Source organism: Calliphora vicina, chromosome 3 (genome assembly GCF_958450345.1).
Source record: "Calliphora vicina chromosome 3, idCalVici1.1, whole genome shotgun sequence".
In the NCBI taxonomy this organism is placed as follows: Eukaryota; Metazoa; Arthropoda; class Insecta; order Diptera; family Calliphoridae; genus Calliphora; species Calliphora vicina.
Genome location: NC_088782.1, coordinates 31,296,760 through 31,310,153, shown reverse-complemented (window position 1 = coordinate 31,310,153; position 13,394 = coordinate 31,296,760). Strand labels below are relative to the sequence as shown.

Below are 13,394 nucleotides of genomic sequence, written 5' to 3'. Positions count from 1 at the left end.
TTAGGTTTTTAACAACAGACACTTACATACCTAGTTGTCATCTATGGTTTAGAGTTTTGTATTATATTTTCGTTTTATATATGTGAGTATTTTTATACCCTTCATCATCCTTTTTTAACTTCCACATTTTTCATAAGTGACTCTCTCCATAAAGTTTATATATTCTGAATTGTTATAGTTAGCAGAGTGTTGCAATTATCTTTCCAAGCTACCAAATTACTTATAAACATGATTGATATATAACGCGGGTATAGTCCTGGTTCGTTTTTTATTTAAAATCGATTAAATGAGCCGATAAATGGCTGAGATATAAGTAATAAATATCACAATTATTTGATCTATATCTTGATTACTAAGTCATGTACATATGGAAAGACATTTCAAATACCTTTCCAACGATATAGATATTCGGACCTACAAAGGGTTAAAATCGGGAAAACATATTTTAACTCGAATTTTTGTTTTTTAACAATTTTGTATCAGCAAACATTTGTTGGGCAACAAACAAGATCTTTTTCACCAGAATTGTTCTCTCCCTATTCTCAAGATTTAAGCCCGAGTGACTATATTTTGTTTCCAAACCAACCAAAATACCTATTTTGTTAAACTCTACAAATCCTATTCGTTGGAAGGTATAAAAAAAAATTGGAGAAACGTTGGACAAAGTACCACTATATTGAAAAATAAAATAATTGTTTATCCGAAAACCTGTGTTTCATTCAAAAAGGCACGGACCACCCCCGTATTGTAACAATTAAAAGTTATTTTTTTGAATTTGTTATAGAAATGCCATCCAAAAGATGTGTATTAATGGTCCGAATATTAAAAAATGTGTTTGTTTTCAAAAAAATTTTGTCGACTAACTTTAATTGTTTTTATGTTCAAAATATATTTAAACAAAATACAATAAATTTGCTAGAGTCTTAATCGCCATATTAACGTATACTCTGACGAAAAACACTTTGTTTAGCTTTACTGGTAACTGAACTGGACTTTTTAGTTGTATGAGGATCAGGTGCAAAACAATTCCACAAACGTAGAGTTTCATCAGCACCAGCACTAATAACTGTACTGCCATCTGGGGACAAGGCCATTTGCAAAACTCTTGAGGTGTGACCGGTCAGTTCAGCTTGTTTTACCATCGATGGATATTTCCATATTGTAAGTTGGTTGTTAGCAAAACCATGCGCCGAAATGAGTTCCTTAAAGTTGCGAGACCATAACAAAGCACATACCTGGGACTTGGAATCAACCGAATTTATTAATGATCCATTATTGACATTCCAAAACTTAATACATCTATCAGCAGTACCGCCACCGGATGCTAAAACATTAGGCTGCCAAGGGCACCAGGCTAAAGCTCGCACAGCGGCTTGATGTTGGTTTAGAACATGTAAAGGATCATTGCCAGTGCCAACACCACCACTAGCAGCCGTCCAAACATTTACCAAGTTATCATTGCCGCCACTGGCAAGGTATTTAAAGTCAGTAGACCACTTAAGACCGCATACTTCCTGGGTATGTCCAGCCAGATTAGCTACTTTATGTTCCCGGGCCCTGACATCGTGATGTATAATAGTGCCATCACGACTTCCAGATGACACCAAAAATGAATTCCAAGCTAAAGAGCCCACACGTGCCGAGTGGCCATCCATAACACGTAGGCGTTTTATTTTAGAACAGTCCCATAGTTCCACAGCTCCAGTATTATTACTAATGGCTAAAATTTGTCCCTCTTGAATCCAGGCTAAAGCACAAGCGTGATCACCCTCCTCATATTCCACTAATTGTTCAATATTACCGGTAACAGCATTCCAAAGATAAACCGCATTTCCCAAAGCTACTGTTACTATGTTGTCCGCGCTCCAATCCAACAGATTTAAATCTATTGTGTAAATATGGAGTATTTTAGTTTATTTCACTTTTATTAATTTTTTTTATACTTACAATAATCATTAATAATGTCCGGAGCATCCAAAATGCGGTCGGATGTAGTGGGTATATAACGTGAACCACTTTTAGTCGATATCGGAGTTTTAATGGAATAAACTACCTTCAAGGGATTAATATGAGAGCTGGCGTCATTTTGTTGGCATTATTAGAATTGCTTTCATTCTCTTCGTCATTTTCCGATTTGTCCTGTTCTTGTTTTATCTGAAATATCCACCAAATAATGACCTAATTCGAAATTTGTAGTTCCACGATTGGGTATAAATCTGTCACCTCCGCCTGGCGTCTTAGAACCTTTGTTTGGTGTTGGTGTCTTCATTGTTTTGCCCTCAGCATTTTTGCCCGGTGTTTTTGTGGGTGGATTAACACCTGAAAAACTGGTGTTATATGAGACCGAAAGTACGGAACGTGTAGCATTTATGCTGCCATTTAAACTAGCGGTGGATGCTTCCAATTTCTTTTGCCACCGAGGAGCAGGTCCACGAGTGATCTCCCCATCCATGGTATTTCTGCATTTTGCAGAAAAAATAGAATAGAAATAATAAAATGTTACCAGATTGGTAGCATGTTCCGGCTGACATCAGCCAATTTGGCTGACATCAGCCGCTCACTTGCTGATGCCTGTGTAATTCTTATGGGATTTTTTGGCTGATAGACCCCCCAATTTCAAATCGTAAAAACTTCATATAAAAAAAATGGTTTGGCTGACGTCAGCCGCTGATGTCAGCCGCGGTGTTGCCACTACAACTTGCAACACCGCGCTTTCAAAACTAAACAGAGTTGCAAAAAACAACCCAGTGCAGTGTTGCATTTGTATCAGTCGTTTTTACACTATGAACATGAAATGTCAAACGTCATTGTTGACTTTTTCTAATTATCTTTTTTATCTTCTTTTCCACTAGACGACCTAGTTTTTTGTTCGAGTTGTAATTTATTTAAATTATTAAAATAAATAAAAATATGAATTCCTCTGTAGATCCCCGACGCAAAGAAAAAATTAATCGCTATAAGCCACCACAAAATCAAGGACAAAATGGCAGTGGCGCTAACAATGATGATTTAACACCCGACTACATGAATATTTTAGGTAGGTCTTTTTTCAGCTTTTTTAATCTTTACTTTTTAATTAATTGCAATTTTATGATTAAGGCATGATCTTCTCTATGTGTGGATTAATGATGAAATTGAAGTGGTGTGCTTGGTTTGCTTTGTACTGTTCCTGTATAAGTTTTGCCAGTTCTCGTGTCAGTGATGATGCCAAGCAGGTAGGTTTTCAATACAATTATTGCAATTTGTTGGATTTTATTGTTAATTTCTTATTATAGGTCTTATCATCTTTCATGTTAAGTGTAAGTGCTGTGGTCATGTCATATTTACAAAATCCCGCCCCTATGACACCACCATGGGTAACAACTTCATAGGAAGTATGAAGTTTTATTCAAATATACTTTGATTTTATAAATCTAGCGAAATTTTATAAAAAATGTAATTGTCTAATGGAATTAAAATAAATAATTTAAAATATGAGTATGTAAGGTATAATTACTTTAATATTCAGGAAAGTCTATTCAGTATTGCGAGTATTGTTTTCGTAGTCATTTTTATACCATTCACCATTAGTGGTAAGGGTATATGAGGAAAATAAAAGATTTTGGGGAAACTGAATTCGGATGTATGGTTATACTTTATGGTGGTATACAAATGAATCCAAAATTTACAAAAATTAATCCAAGTTTTTTTAAACTTTTTGGATTTTCCCAAAGATTGTAATTGCATTTTTATTTCTCTTACAAACATTGATGCATTAATATATCAGTGATATATATGTATACTTTGGTGAAAGATATATAAGATTCGAACAGCCACTTTCAAAATCGAATTAAATTTGATTTTTTGTAATTTGTAAAACGCGTTCATTCATTGCTCTGAGAATTAATTCCTAATATAAAGAAATTTTTCTATAACCCATATTTGAACAAAAGAAGCAACGTCATCTTTTAAAACATTAACTGAATATATGTTAAGGTAAATTTTCATAGTTTATGTACATTTCCCAATTTAAATCAGTGGTCGGCACACATACCCAACAGGTGCAGAACTTGATCGGTTATTTATCTTTAAACCTGGTCATACAGTGAAATAAAGTACATATTATATTTTAATCCTTGATCTGTTTATGCTGATCACAGATTTTAATACATTTCCGTTCCCAATTTAAAATTTTCTTGGCCTAACTCCCTCCCCCTTTAAAACAATGAATGTTTTTAATTAAATTTTGTTAAAATAGTGTGTTATTTAATAATTTAGCAATATATGAAATTCATGTTTCTTTATGTTGTACGAGTTTAATAAATTAACAAATAAATTTCGTAAAAGTAAAAATCAAAAAAATACAATAAATAATTTCTATATTGAGAACAAACGTGTTATTAGTCTTTCTACATAAAAAATGAAAATTTCCAACAAAATAAAATTTTAGCAAATAAATTATAGTAGTACAGGGTTATTGATGATGAACAATTTCGATAAATGTTTAAAAGTAATAATGAGGTTTTAGATGGTATTATTTTCTTTTGTTGTTAAATGAATTTAAAACTACTACAACGACTACTTCAAAATGTTATGCAAGCATTAGCATATCAAATTCAGAACAGACAATGAGAATTGTTTATAATTTGTGTTGGTTTATTTCGCGATTCCTTTTTATTTCTTTGTTGAGTTGAGGGTTTTTGAATAAAGTGATGTTTCAGAGTACGGAATTGGCTGGCAAGACCCATTGTGTTATTAAATAATAGATAAATACGCAAAAGGCAAACATATAAAGCGACCCCAATATTAAGAGATATTAAATTTCCCCAAAATTTGCATGTCCGGTAGCTTTAGCATGTTGGGTGGCCTGCAATTGCCCGACAAGCATAACGTCGCACTGCAAACAGCGTAAAGAGAATTTATCGACATTGGTAAATTGACGTGATGATTTGGCTTCTTTGGCCAATTGTTCAGCCTGCTGATAGACACCCATTTCCTCAACGGGGAAGATAGTAGCCGGTGCACCGCCCTAAAGGTAATAGGAAAAATATCATCAAATGTTATATAAGTTTAAAAATTATTTTTTTACTTACACCATCAGTTTCCATATATAATGGATCGTAGTGAATGCCATCGAATAGTAGAAAAACTCTTAGACCGTAATTTTTATCTTCACCAAAACGATTAATAATTGCATTTTGAATATCAACGACATCAATTTCAATGCCATAGTAACTAGAAAGTATGGCCACCTCGATAGCACCACCCCATGAATCGGGTTTTTGTATCCATGCACAATACTCCGCATTTGATTTACCCAAAACTGCATCATTATATTCTTGAAGGTTGGTCGCCACCTCTTGGGCAATTATATGACGCATCATTTCACTGCCCTCATTGTCTACCTTGCCGTTGAGTACGAAACGCACACTGGTGAATAAGCAGGAATTGTCGGCAGGTACCACTTTCTTCAAGAGTATACCATTAAAGTTGCCACTTGAACCGGGAAGCGACAAATCCACATCAGGTATTTCACTAGTATTAGTATTGGCGACGGTTGCTGCAGCCACTACTTCCCGTAACTGTTGCTCCTCCTCCTCGGCCTGTAAACGTCTGGCTAAAGCTTCATCATCCTCCAGAGTGGCATCTACAACAACTTCCGATTCAGGTTTTTCTTCAACAATCAATGTCTCGCCACTCGATATACCACAGCCCTCAAGCGTACGCTGCTGGCTATTGTGCGCCAAATCCAGGGGTCTTGGTGGAAACCCCATCAGTATGTGCAGTTGAGGTTCTCTTATTTGCGTTGCTTGCGCCACACGTTGTTTGAGATCAGCTACCGTTGTTTTGTTTGATAAATCCTTAACAATGAATTGACCATTTTTCGATTTTAACTTCACGCTAAATGTACCCGTCATTTTTTTCTCTTCAATCAGTATTTTTTTTCTTTTTCTATATTTTACTGCCTGCTCTTTGTTTTCTGTTCTTTGCACTTTTGTTGGAATTTTTGTTATAGGCTAGAAAATATATGTATGTACGTACGTAACTTTTAGCAATTGATTAACATTTATTCTATTTTTGGTAATTAATTGGCTAATTTTCAGTTCTTTTTTTGTGGAATTTTTATTGAGTGGCTTTTCTTATGACCTTTTTATCTCATTCCAAAAAATAAAATTGTCTTTTTTTTTTTGTGGCTGTCAAGGTGACAATTCCTTGTAGTTCAATAGACACAATAACAACAACAATGAAAACTGTTATACACAACAACCAGAGTTGTATTCCGTATATCAGTGATATGTAGTTGCAAAAACTCAGGGTTGTTCTATATTGTGACAATGAAAAAGTCGTTAAATTTATATAATTAATTCAAAATAATTGAATGGAATAATTTCAAAAAACAAATCAAGGCGTATTTTTACAACAAAGACAATACATATTTGTTAATTGTCAATGACTGTTAATTGTCAAAATATGTTGTTGCGCATGAAAAATGTAAAAAACACACAAAAAGTTATTTTGGTCATCCACTGGATTTTTGAGGATTCAATATCATTGCTACTCACCTGATTTTATTGTTTTATATTAAATTTTTTTATATTTTCAATTGAAAATATTTTTTTTTTAATTTTAAAACAAACAAGTAAGAGAGCTATATTCGGCTGTGCCGAATCTATATACCCTTCACCAAATTATACTTCAAAATAAAAAATTTAAATATTTTTAGGTGAACCCATGTAGGTCCAACTTACTATGTCGTTGCAAAGGTCTTTGAAATATCTATCATTAGATATCCATATTGTCTATATTAATGACTTAGTAATCCAGATATAGGCCAAAAATAGGTAAAAAATCGAGATTGTCCTGGTTTTTTCCTCATATCTCAGCTATTTGTGGACCGATTTTGCTGATTTTAAATAGCAAACTTCTCAAAAGCATGTCTGACAGAATTATTGAAGATTTGGATCCCGAAGATATCAGGGGTCTTCAGAAAATTGATTTCAACAGACAGACAGACGGACATGGCTTAATCGACTCCGGATCCAGAATATATATACTTTATAGGGTCGGAAATGAAAAATGTAGAAATTACAAACGTAATGACAAACTTATATATAAGATGATAAAAATAAAAAAAATGTAAAAAAACTAAATTAGTAATAGAAAATATGTTAAGTCCCAAAAAAAGAAATTATAAGTCTGTAAGTTTGAAACTGTGAGCACAGACATCAAATGAATGAAAAAACTCTTCTAAGTTTCGAAGCATATTTTAAAAAGTTTATATTTTTAAATGACCTTAACTTTAGGAGGTCTTTCTATGGTCTATTGATATGTTTCGCTGATTTGTTCATTTCGAAACCCAAAAGAAATACAAGCTATCTGAATTCAGTTCTACAAAATTTTTGATTTTCCTAATATAATTCTTATTTTTAAATACCATTTTAATAAATTGGATATGAAATACAAATCTTAATTTTTTGTATATATTTATTTAACTAAAATTAGTATTATAAAATAACTTTGCATTAACTTAAAATTATTGAACATTATTAGTAGTTTTGTTTGTTTGATATTAAAAAAACCAACATAACTATAAATTGATTAACTAGATGGTGAAATTATTTAACCGAGGAACAAGAGTTTCTTCAACAATTTCAATTTCAGCAAGAATGATTGATCGTCGGAGGGGTTGACAGTTTCGGAGGCAGCACCTTCAATGCCCTGGGGAATGGCTTCTTCAATGGGAACAGCACTGACAATAGCGATGATAGCTACGCAAACAATGAGAGCCTGCAAAGGAAAATAATTATATAAATTAAAAACAATTTGATTGAAAGAAGAGGTCTTAAAATTGTTAATTATGTAAACGTTTTTTAAAAACTTATATTGCACTAAACTAAAACTAAATTTTTGGAAGAAAAAAATTTGATGAAAAAAAATCGTATTAAAAAATATTTTTCCCATTTTGACCAATTGTCGGTCCGAATTTCTATGGCGTTATAGTCGTTGGAAATGCCTATCATTAGATATCCGTATTGTCTATGTTAATGTCTCAGTAATCCACATATAGATCAAAGATGGGTAAACAAATGGGTAGTTGTAGTTTTTTCCTCTTATCTCAGCCATTTGTGGACCAGAGAAAATATATTAAATGCGATTTCAATAACTTTTCGATCAATAACGAAAATTGTATATTTAATTATATAAAATATTAAAAAATATTGTTTTTGAGCACATACATACATGATTCAATTACGAAATTTTTAAAACCAATTAAATATCTGATAATTATTTTAATTGAAGCTGTTAGAAAATAGTTATTTCTTCCATAGCTTGCTTCGAAAATTATAATTTTTTATAGAGATTAAGGTCCTGCTTTTGAATAGATTCCAAGCTTTTCTTAATCAAGCTTTACACTATCTGAATTATAAAACCAAGAAGATTATTCTGGTAAATATTCAAAACAACTTCTTAAATGGTTTTTTGGTCTCTCAACCTAGATAAGAACTCAGATAGTGTAAACAGAGTTTTAATATTTTGAAAATAAATTTGGATTAATGAAATTGTGTAGAGACAATTTAAAGTTCTGGAAAATATAGTTAATTTAACGTAGGATTTTAAAAACTTTTTGTTTTAATTCAGCAACAAATTGTATTTGGCTATTTGGTGTACATTTCTCATACTGTTTAGTTCTTAAAAGATTCGAAATACATTTTCATGTTAAACCATCAATCACTTGTTAAAATTCACTTATTTCTATACTGTTTTCGAATTCCAGCTTTTTAGCTTAATTAAAAATCTTTTAATAAAATTCGCACAAACTTTTTTTAACACCTTTATTGAAATAACTGTTTTTTAATCAATTATTTACGTACCAAGATTAAGAATTTCATTTTGATTTAGTTTAGGGTTGCGTTTTTTCTCACTTAAACCGTTTAGATCGTTTGTCTAAATTTAACTGACATTGATTTTGAGGTAGTTAGAGTATTTATAGCAACCGTTAAGTTATTTAAAAAAAAACATGGATATAAGAATGACTATATGTTTTATTTAAGCTTAACTCTCTTCTTTAAGCTAAATAGTGTTGACAAAATCTGTAGATAGAGTAGAGTAGTAGATCGTACAATTCACACATGCGCATACATTTACAAGTACATATTTTAAATTCAAACTAAAAAAATATAGGTAAACAGAGCCCCGATACATACACATATTATGTATCTACTAGATACCAAACAAATGTCTGTACGCAAAATTTGTCTCTTTTAAAGAAATTGTGTTTACGCTATAAGATAGCCAAATTCAAAGATATCTTTGAATGGCACTCGCGAAAAACATAAATTATCTAAAATAATACGGAAATTCCTTAACAGTTTGAGAATGTCTATTGCTGATGATCAGCCATCAACAAGATATAACTTAAACTGTTGCATATTTCAATATCTTTTAAATGCTATTATCTACATTTTATTTGTCTAATGCGTTCACACGATCCATTAAAAAACGGTATTCCGGGAATTCCCGCATAGAACAAATTTAAGAATGTAGACTTCGTTAAAAATCTAAAAACTGTCTTTGGTTTTAAAATGTAATTGGATACACATATTCCAGGAATTCCCGCATAGAACAAATTATTCAATTTTAAGAATGTAGACTTCGTTAAAAATCTAAAAACTGTCTTTGGTTTTAAAATTTAATTGAATACACATAAAAAAATTCAATAAAAATGTAATATAAAGAAATAAACTGACTCGATTTCTAATTTTGGTTATATACAAAACTGTCAAAATTTGTCATTTATATCGGAATGGCTTCACTTTTAATTAGGTTTTATTCTACCTTCGTTAGACTCCAAATAATTCTGTTAATTTGATAAAAATAAATATTTATTTTTTTTTAATTTTGAATTGGCAATGTTTTGCTTATTAAATCAAAGATGTTAATTAATACTTGAAGATCGGAATAAAATTCTGTGCCAGCCCTGAACATTCATGAGTTTTTGGAATAATTTGAATAATGAACTTGTTATTGGTCTATTTGGGTTAAGTATTTTTTGTTGTATGAATCTTCTGCATTTGTTTTGGATCTTTATGCATCTTTTAGAGAAAGTCAAGTTCAAAAAACATCAAAAAAACTAAAAAAAATAATTCCTGGGAATTCTCGGGGATTTCGGGATTGAAAATATTGCGGAATTCCCGGGATTTCTCGTTCCCACGATTCCTCAAATTCCTCAGATTCCGCAAATTACAGGACGCCATTTAGAAGATATTTCGATCATATTTGGCTGTCCAAACCGGTTCATTATTTCACCTAGCCCCCATACAAATGGCCTCACCAAATAGCACTTTATCGGTCATAAATGTTTAATTTCGCTCCAAATAAGTTTTATTATACGGAAATTATGTCAGCTAATTTTATGATGATCGAAAATCACTTTAACGAGCATAAATCTCTTTTGGTATACACATATATTCAACAGGAATAAGTTTACAAAATACATAAGTAAATAAAAATCACTTAAAAAATTAATAAGTTATGCTAATTTTTATGTTTTTTGACTTTTTCAGTTTTTTAATACTAAACTGCCATAAATCAGACATTTTCCAACTGATCTGCAACAAATCCTTTTCTGTTTAAAAGACAAAACTTATTAGTTTCAATATAAAATATTGTTACGAAATTGTATTTGAATTCAAACTTAACGGTTTGTAATGGCTGTTTTCAAGTTTCATCATATGTATTTCTCAATATTACTATTTCTGGAGACTTCTAATTGTGGACAATGTTGTTTACCGGCCGATTAACAACAGTTACCATAACTGAGGACATTATTAACATAGCTGTGGAACATTATAAAATTGAATAAAAGCTTTGAGTTAATCATTGTAGAAATAGAACATTCAAGAATGTTCTATAAGTGAGTCTAAAAACACATAATTCTATTTAAACTGTTGGTGTGCAAATTTGAATAAATAAAGAGCTGTTACAATTTTAAACTACTGCTTTTATTTGCAATCAAAAGTATCCGGTTTATTTAAAGGAAACTAACGATTTAAATGGTAAAAAAACCTTAATAATATTTATGATATTTTGAAGTTGTTAGTTTTAGAATTCCATTATTTTACTAAAACGAAGTGATCGAGAAAAACTAAAAAATAATTGGTACATTAGAATCCCAGCACTTTTGTATAATTGTGTTATATAAATGTCCAAATTTAAGGGACTCTAATGTATATTGGATGTAATCTGTAAGTAAGTAACTTTTGTAAGTTTCCAAGCCTATTCTAAAATTATTAACTTTTAAAAGACCATAACTTTAAGAGGTGAAAGATTAGTAACCTAAGATTTATATTGAAATGTGTCACAGATTTTTTTCATTTCGAAACCCAAAAGAAATACAAACTATCTGAATTCAGTTCAACAAAATTTTAGATTTTTCTCATATATCCTTATTTTTAAACCGCCTTTAAATAAATTTTATATGAAATATAAATCTGAATTGTTTTTTTTTTTAATATTTTTATATATTTATTTAACTAAAATTAGTATTATAAAAGAACTTTGCATTAACTTAAAACTATTGAACATAATTAGTAGTTTTGTTTGTTTTATATTAAAAAAAACAACAGAACTATAAATTGATTAACTAGATGGTGAATTATTTAACCGAGGAACAAGAGTTTCTTTAACAATTTCAATTTCAGCAAGAATGATTGATCGTCGGAGGGGTTGACAGTTTCGGAGGCAGCACCTTCAATGCCCTGGGGAATGGCTTCTTCAATGGGAACCGCACTGACAATAGCGATGATAGCTACGCAAACAATGAGAGCCTGTAAAGGAAAATAATTATAAAAATTAATAAAAATAATTTGATTGAAATTGATTAGAAATTGTATATTAATTGCACTGTGTGTCGAACTGTGATTAAAAAATATGATTCGAAATTTTGTTAAAAAAAATTTTTTGGAGGAACAAATTTTGTTAATGAAAAAAAAAATTGGGTTACAAATATCTATGGCGTTATACACGTTTTTAAATATATATCATTAAATATCCATATTGTCTATGTTAATGACTTAGTAATCCAGATATAGCTCAAAAATAGATAAAACATCGAGGTAGTTGTGTTTTTTTGCGTATATCTCAGCCATTTGTGGACCAGAAAAAATACTAAAATGTGATTTTAATAACGTTTCTGTCAATAACGAAAATTGTTATACAATTATCCAAATTATCAAATGCAATACACAAAATTTAGTAGAAAATTATGTTTTTGAGCACATGAATACTTATGAAATTATTAAAACCAATTCCATATCTGATAAATATTTTAATTGAAGCTGTTTAAAAAATAGTTATTTCTTCATTGCTTTTCACTTGCTTCGAAAATTATAATTTTTTATAAAGATTATGGTCCTGCTTTTGAATAGATTTCCAAGCTTTTCTTAATCAAGCTTTACAGTATCTGAATTATAAAATCAAGAAGATTATTCTGGTAAATATTCAGAACAACTTCTTAGATGGTTTTTGGTCTCTCAACCTGGATAAGAACAGGTTGAGAGACTTGCTTAGAAAATTATAATTTTTTATAGAGATTAATATTCAATACAGCTTCTTAGATGGTTTTTGGTCTCTCAACCTGGATAAGAACTTAGATAGTGTAAACAGATCTTTAGTATTTTGAAAATAAATTTGGATTAAGGAAATTGTTTAGAATCATTTTAAAAACTTCTTGCAACAAAGTTTATTTGGCTATTTGGTGTATATTTCTCATACTGTTTAGTTCTTAAAAGTTTCGAAATAAATTTTGATGTTAAACCATCATTCACTTGTTAAAATTTACTTTATTTCTATACTGTTTTCGAATTCCCACTTTTTAGTTTAATACTTGCTTTTTAAAAATCTTTTAATAAAATTCGCACAAAATTAACACCTTTATTAAAATAACTGTTTGAATCAATTATGTATTCGATATTTGATTAAACAAATATTTACGTACCAAGATTAAGAATTTCATTTTGATTTAGTTTAGGGTTGTGTTTTTTCTCACTTAAACCGTTTAGATCGTTTGTCTAAATTTAACTGACATTGATTTTGAGGTAGTTAGAGTATTTATAGCAACCGTTAAGTTATTTTAAAAAAACATGGATATAAGAATGACTATATGTTTTCTTTAAGCTAAATAGTGTTGACAAAATCTGTAGATAGAGTAGAGTAGTAGATCACACACTCGTACAATTCACACATGCGCATACATTTACAGGTAATTTAAATTCAAACTAAAATAAAAAAATATATAGGTAGACAGAGCCCTGATACATACACATAAGTATCTACTAGATACCAAAAATATGTCTGTACGTACGATTCATTTATTCTTCTTTCAAGTTTGTTTACTGACGAGTATAATAATTTCA

At 30.5% G+C, this 13,394-nt stretch overlaps 4 protein-coding genes and 1 pseudogene across 4 annotated transcripts; 1 reads left to right on the top strand and 4 right to left on the bottom strand.

The window, feature by feature from the left end:
* Positions 1-869: 869 nt before the first annotated feature.
* LOC135953724 (cell division cycle protein 20 homolog) lies at positions 870-2,586 on the bottom strand (annotated as a pseudogene).
* Positions 2,587-2,828: 242 nt separating this feature from the next.
* On the top strand, positions 2,829-3,477 carry LOC135954184 (protein Asterix). Its single transcript, XM_065504258.1, has 3 exons — positions 2,829-3,037; positions 3,100-3,215; positions 3,276-3,477. Exons 1-3 carry the CDS (start codon positions 2,911-2,913, stop codon positions 3,369-3,371), a joined length of 339 nt encoding a protein of 112 aa, XP_065360330.1. The 5' UTR covers positions 2,829-2,910; the 3' UTR covers positions 3,372-3,477.
* A 1,137-nt stretch (positions 3,478-4,614) lies between these two features.
* Yod1 (Yod1 deubiquitinase) lies at positions 4,615-6,200 on the bottom strand. The gene is made up of 2 exons (XM_065503437.1): positions 5,073-6,200; positions 4,615-5,008 (listed from the first exon to the last, which is right to left on the bottom strand). The coding sequence occupies exons 1-2, from the start codon at positions 5,895-5,897 to the stop codon at positions 4,796-4,798; spliced, it is 1,038 nt and encodes a 345-aa protein (XP_065359509.1). The 5' UTR covers positions 5,898-6,200; the 3' UTR covers positions 4,615-4,795.
* A 1,246-nt stretch (positions 6,201-7,446) lies between these two features.
* LOC135955223 (uncharacterized) lies at positions 7,447-8,945 on the bottom strand. Its single transcript, XM_065505550.1, has 2 exons — positions 8,853-8,945; positions 7,447-7,767 (listed from the first exon to the last, which is right to left on the bottom strand). Exons 1-2 carry the CDS (start codon positions 8,868-8,870, stop codon positions 7,600-7,602), a joined length of 186 nt encoding a protein of 61 aa, XP_065361622.1. The 5' UTR covers positions 8,871-8,945; the 3' UTR covers positions 7,447-7,599.
* Positions 8,946-11,476: 2,531 nt separating this feature from the next.
* LOC135955873 (uncharacterized) lies at positions 11,477-13,069 on the bottom strand. Its single transcript, XM_065506247.1, has 2 exons — positions 12,977-13,069; positions 11,477-11,807 (listed from the first exon to the last, which is right to left on the bottom strand). Exons 1-2 carry the CDS (start codon positions 12,992-12,994, stop codon positions 11,640-11,642), a joined length of 186 nt encoding a protein of 61 aa, XP_065362319.1. The 5' UTR covers positions 12,995-13,069; the 3' UTR covers positions 11,477-11,639.
* Positions 13,070-13,394: the final 325 nt, after the last annotated feature.

Bases quoted from the DNA above. Each gene is read 5' to 3' on its own strand.
- LOC135954184 (XM_065504258.1), top strand. From the start codon at position 2,911: ATGAATTCCTCTGTAGATCCCCGACGCAAAGAAAAAATTAATCGCTAT. The intron at 3,038-3,099 runs GTAGGTCTTTTT...TTTATGATTAAG, and splicing joins CGACTACATGAATATTTTAG to GCATGATCTTCTCTATGTGT. The intron at 3,216-3,275 runs GTAGGTTTTCAA...TTCTTATTATAG, and splicing joins TCAGTGATGATGCCAAGCAG to GTCTTATCATCTTTCATGTT.
- Yod1 (XM_065503437.1), bottom strand. From the start codon at position 5,897: ATGACGGGTACATTTAGCGTGAAGTTAAAATCGAAAAATGGTCAATTC. The intron at 5,009-5,072 runs GTAAGTAAAAAA...TATTACCTTTAG, and splicing joins TATATATGGAAACTGATGGT to GGCGGTGCACCGGCTACTAT.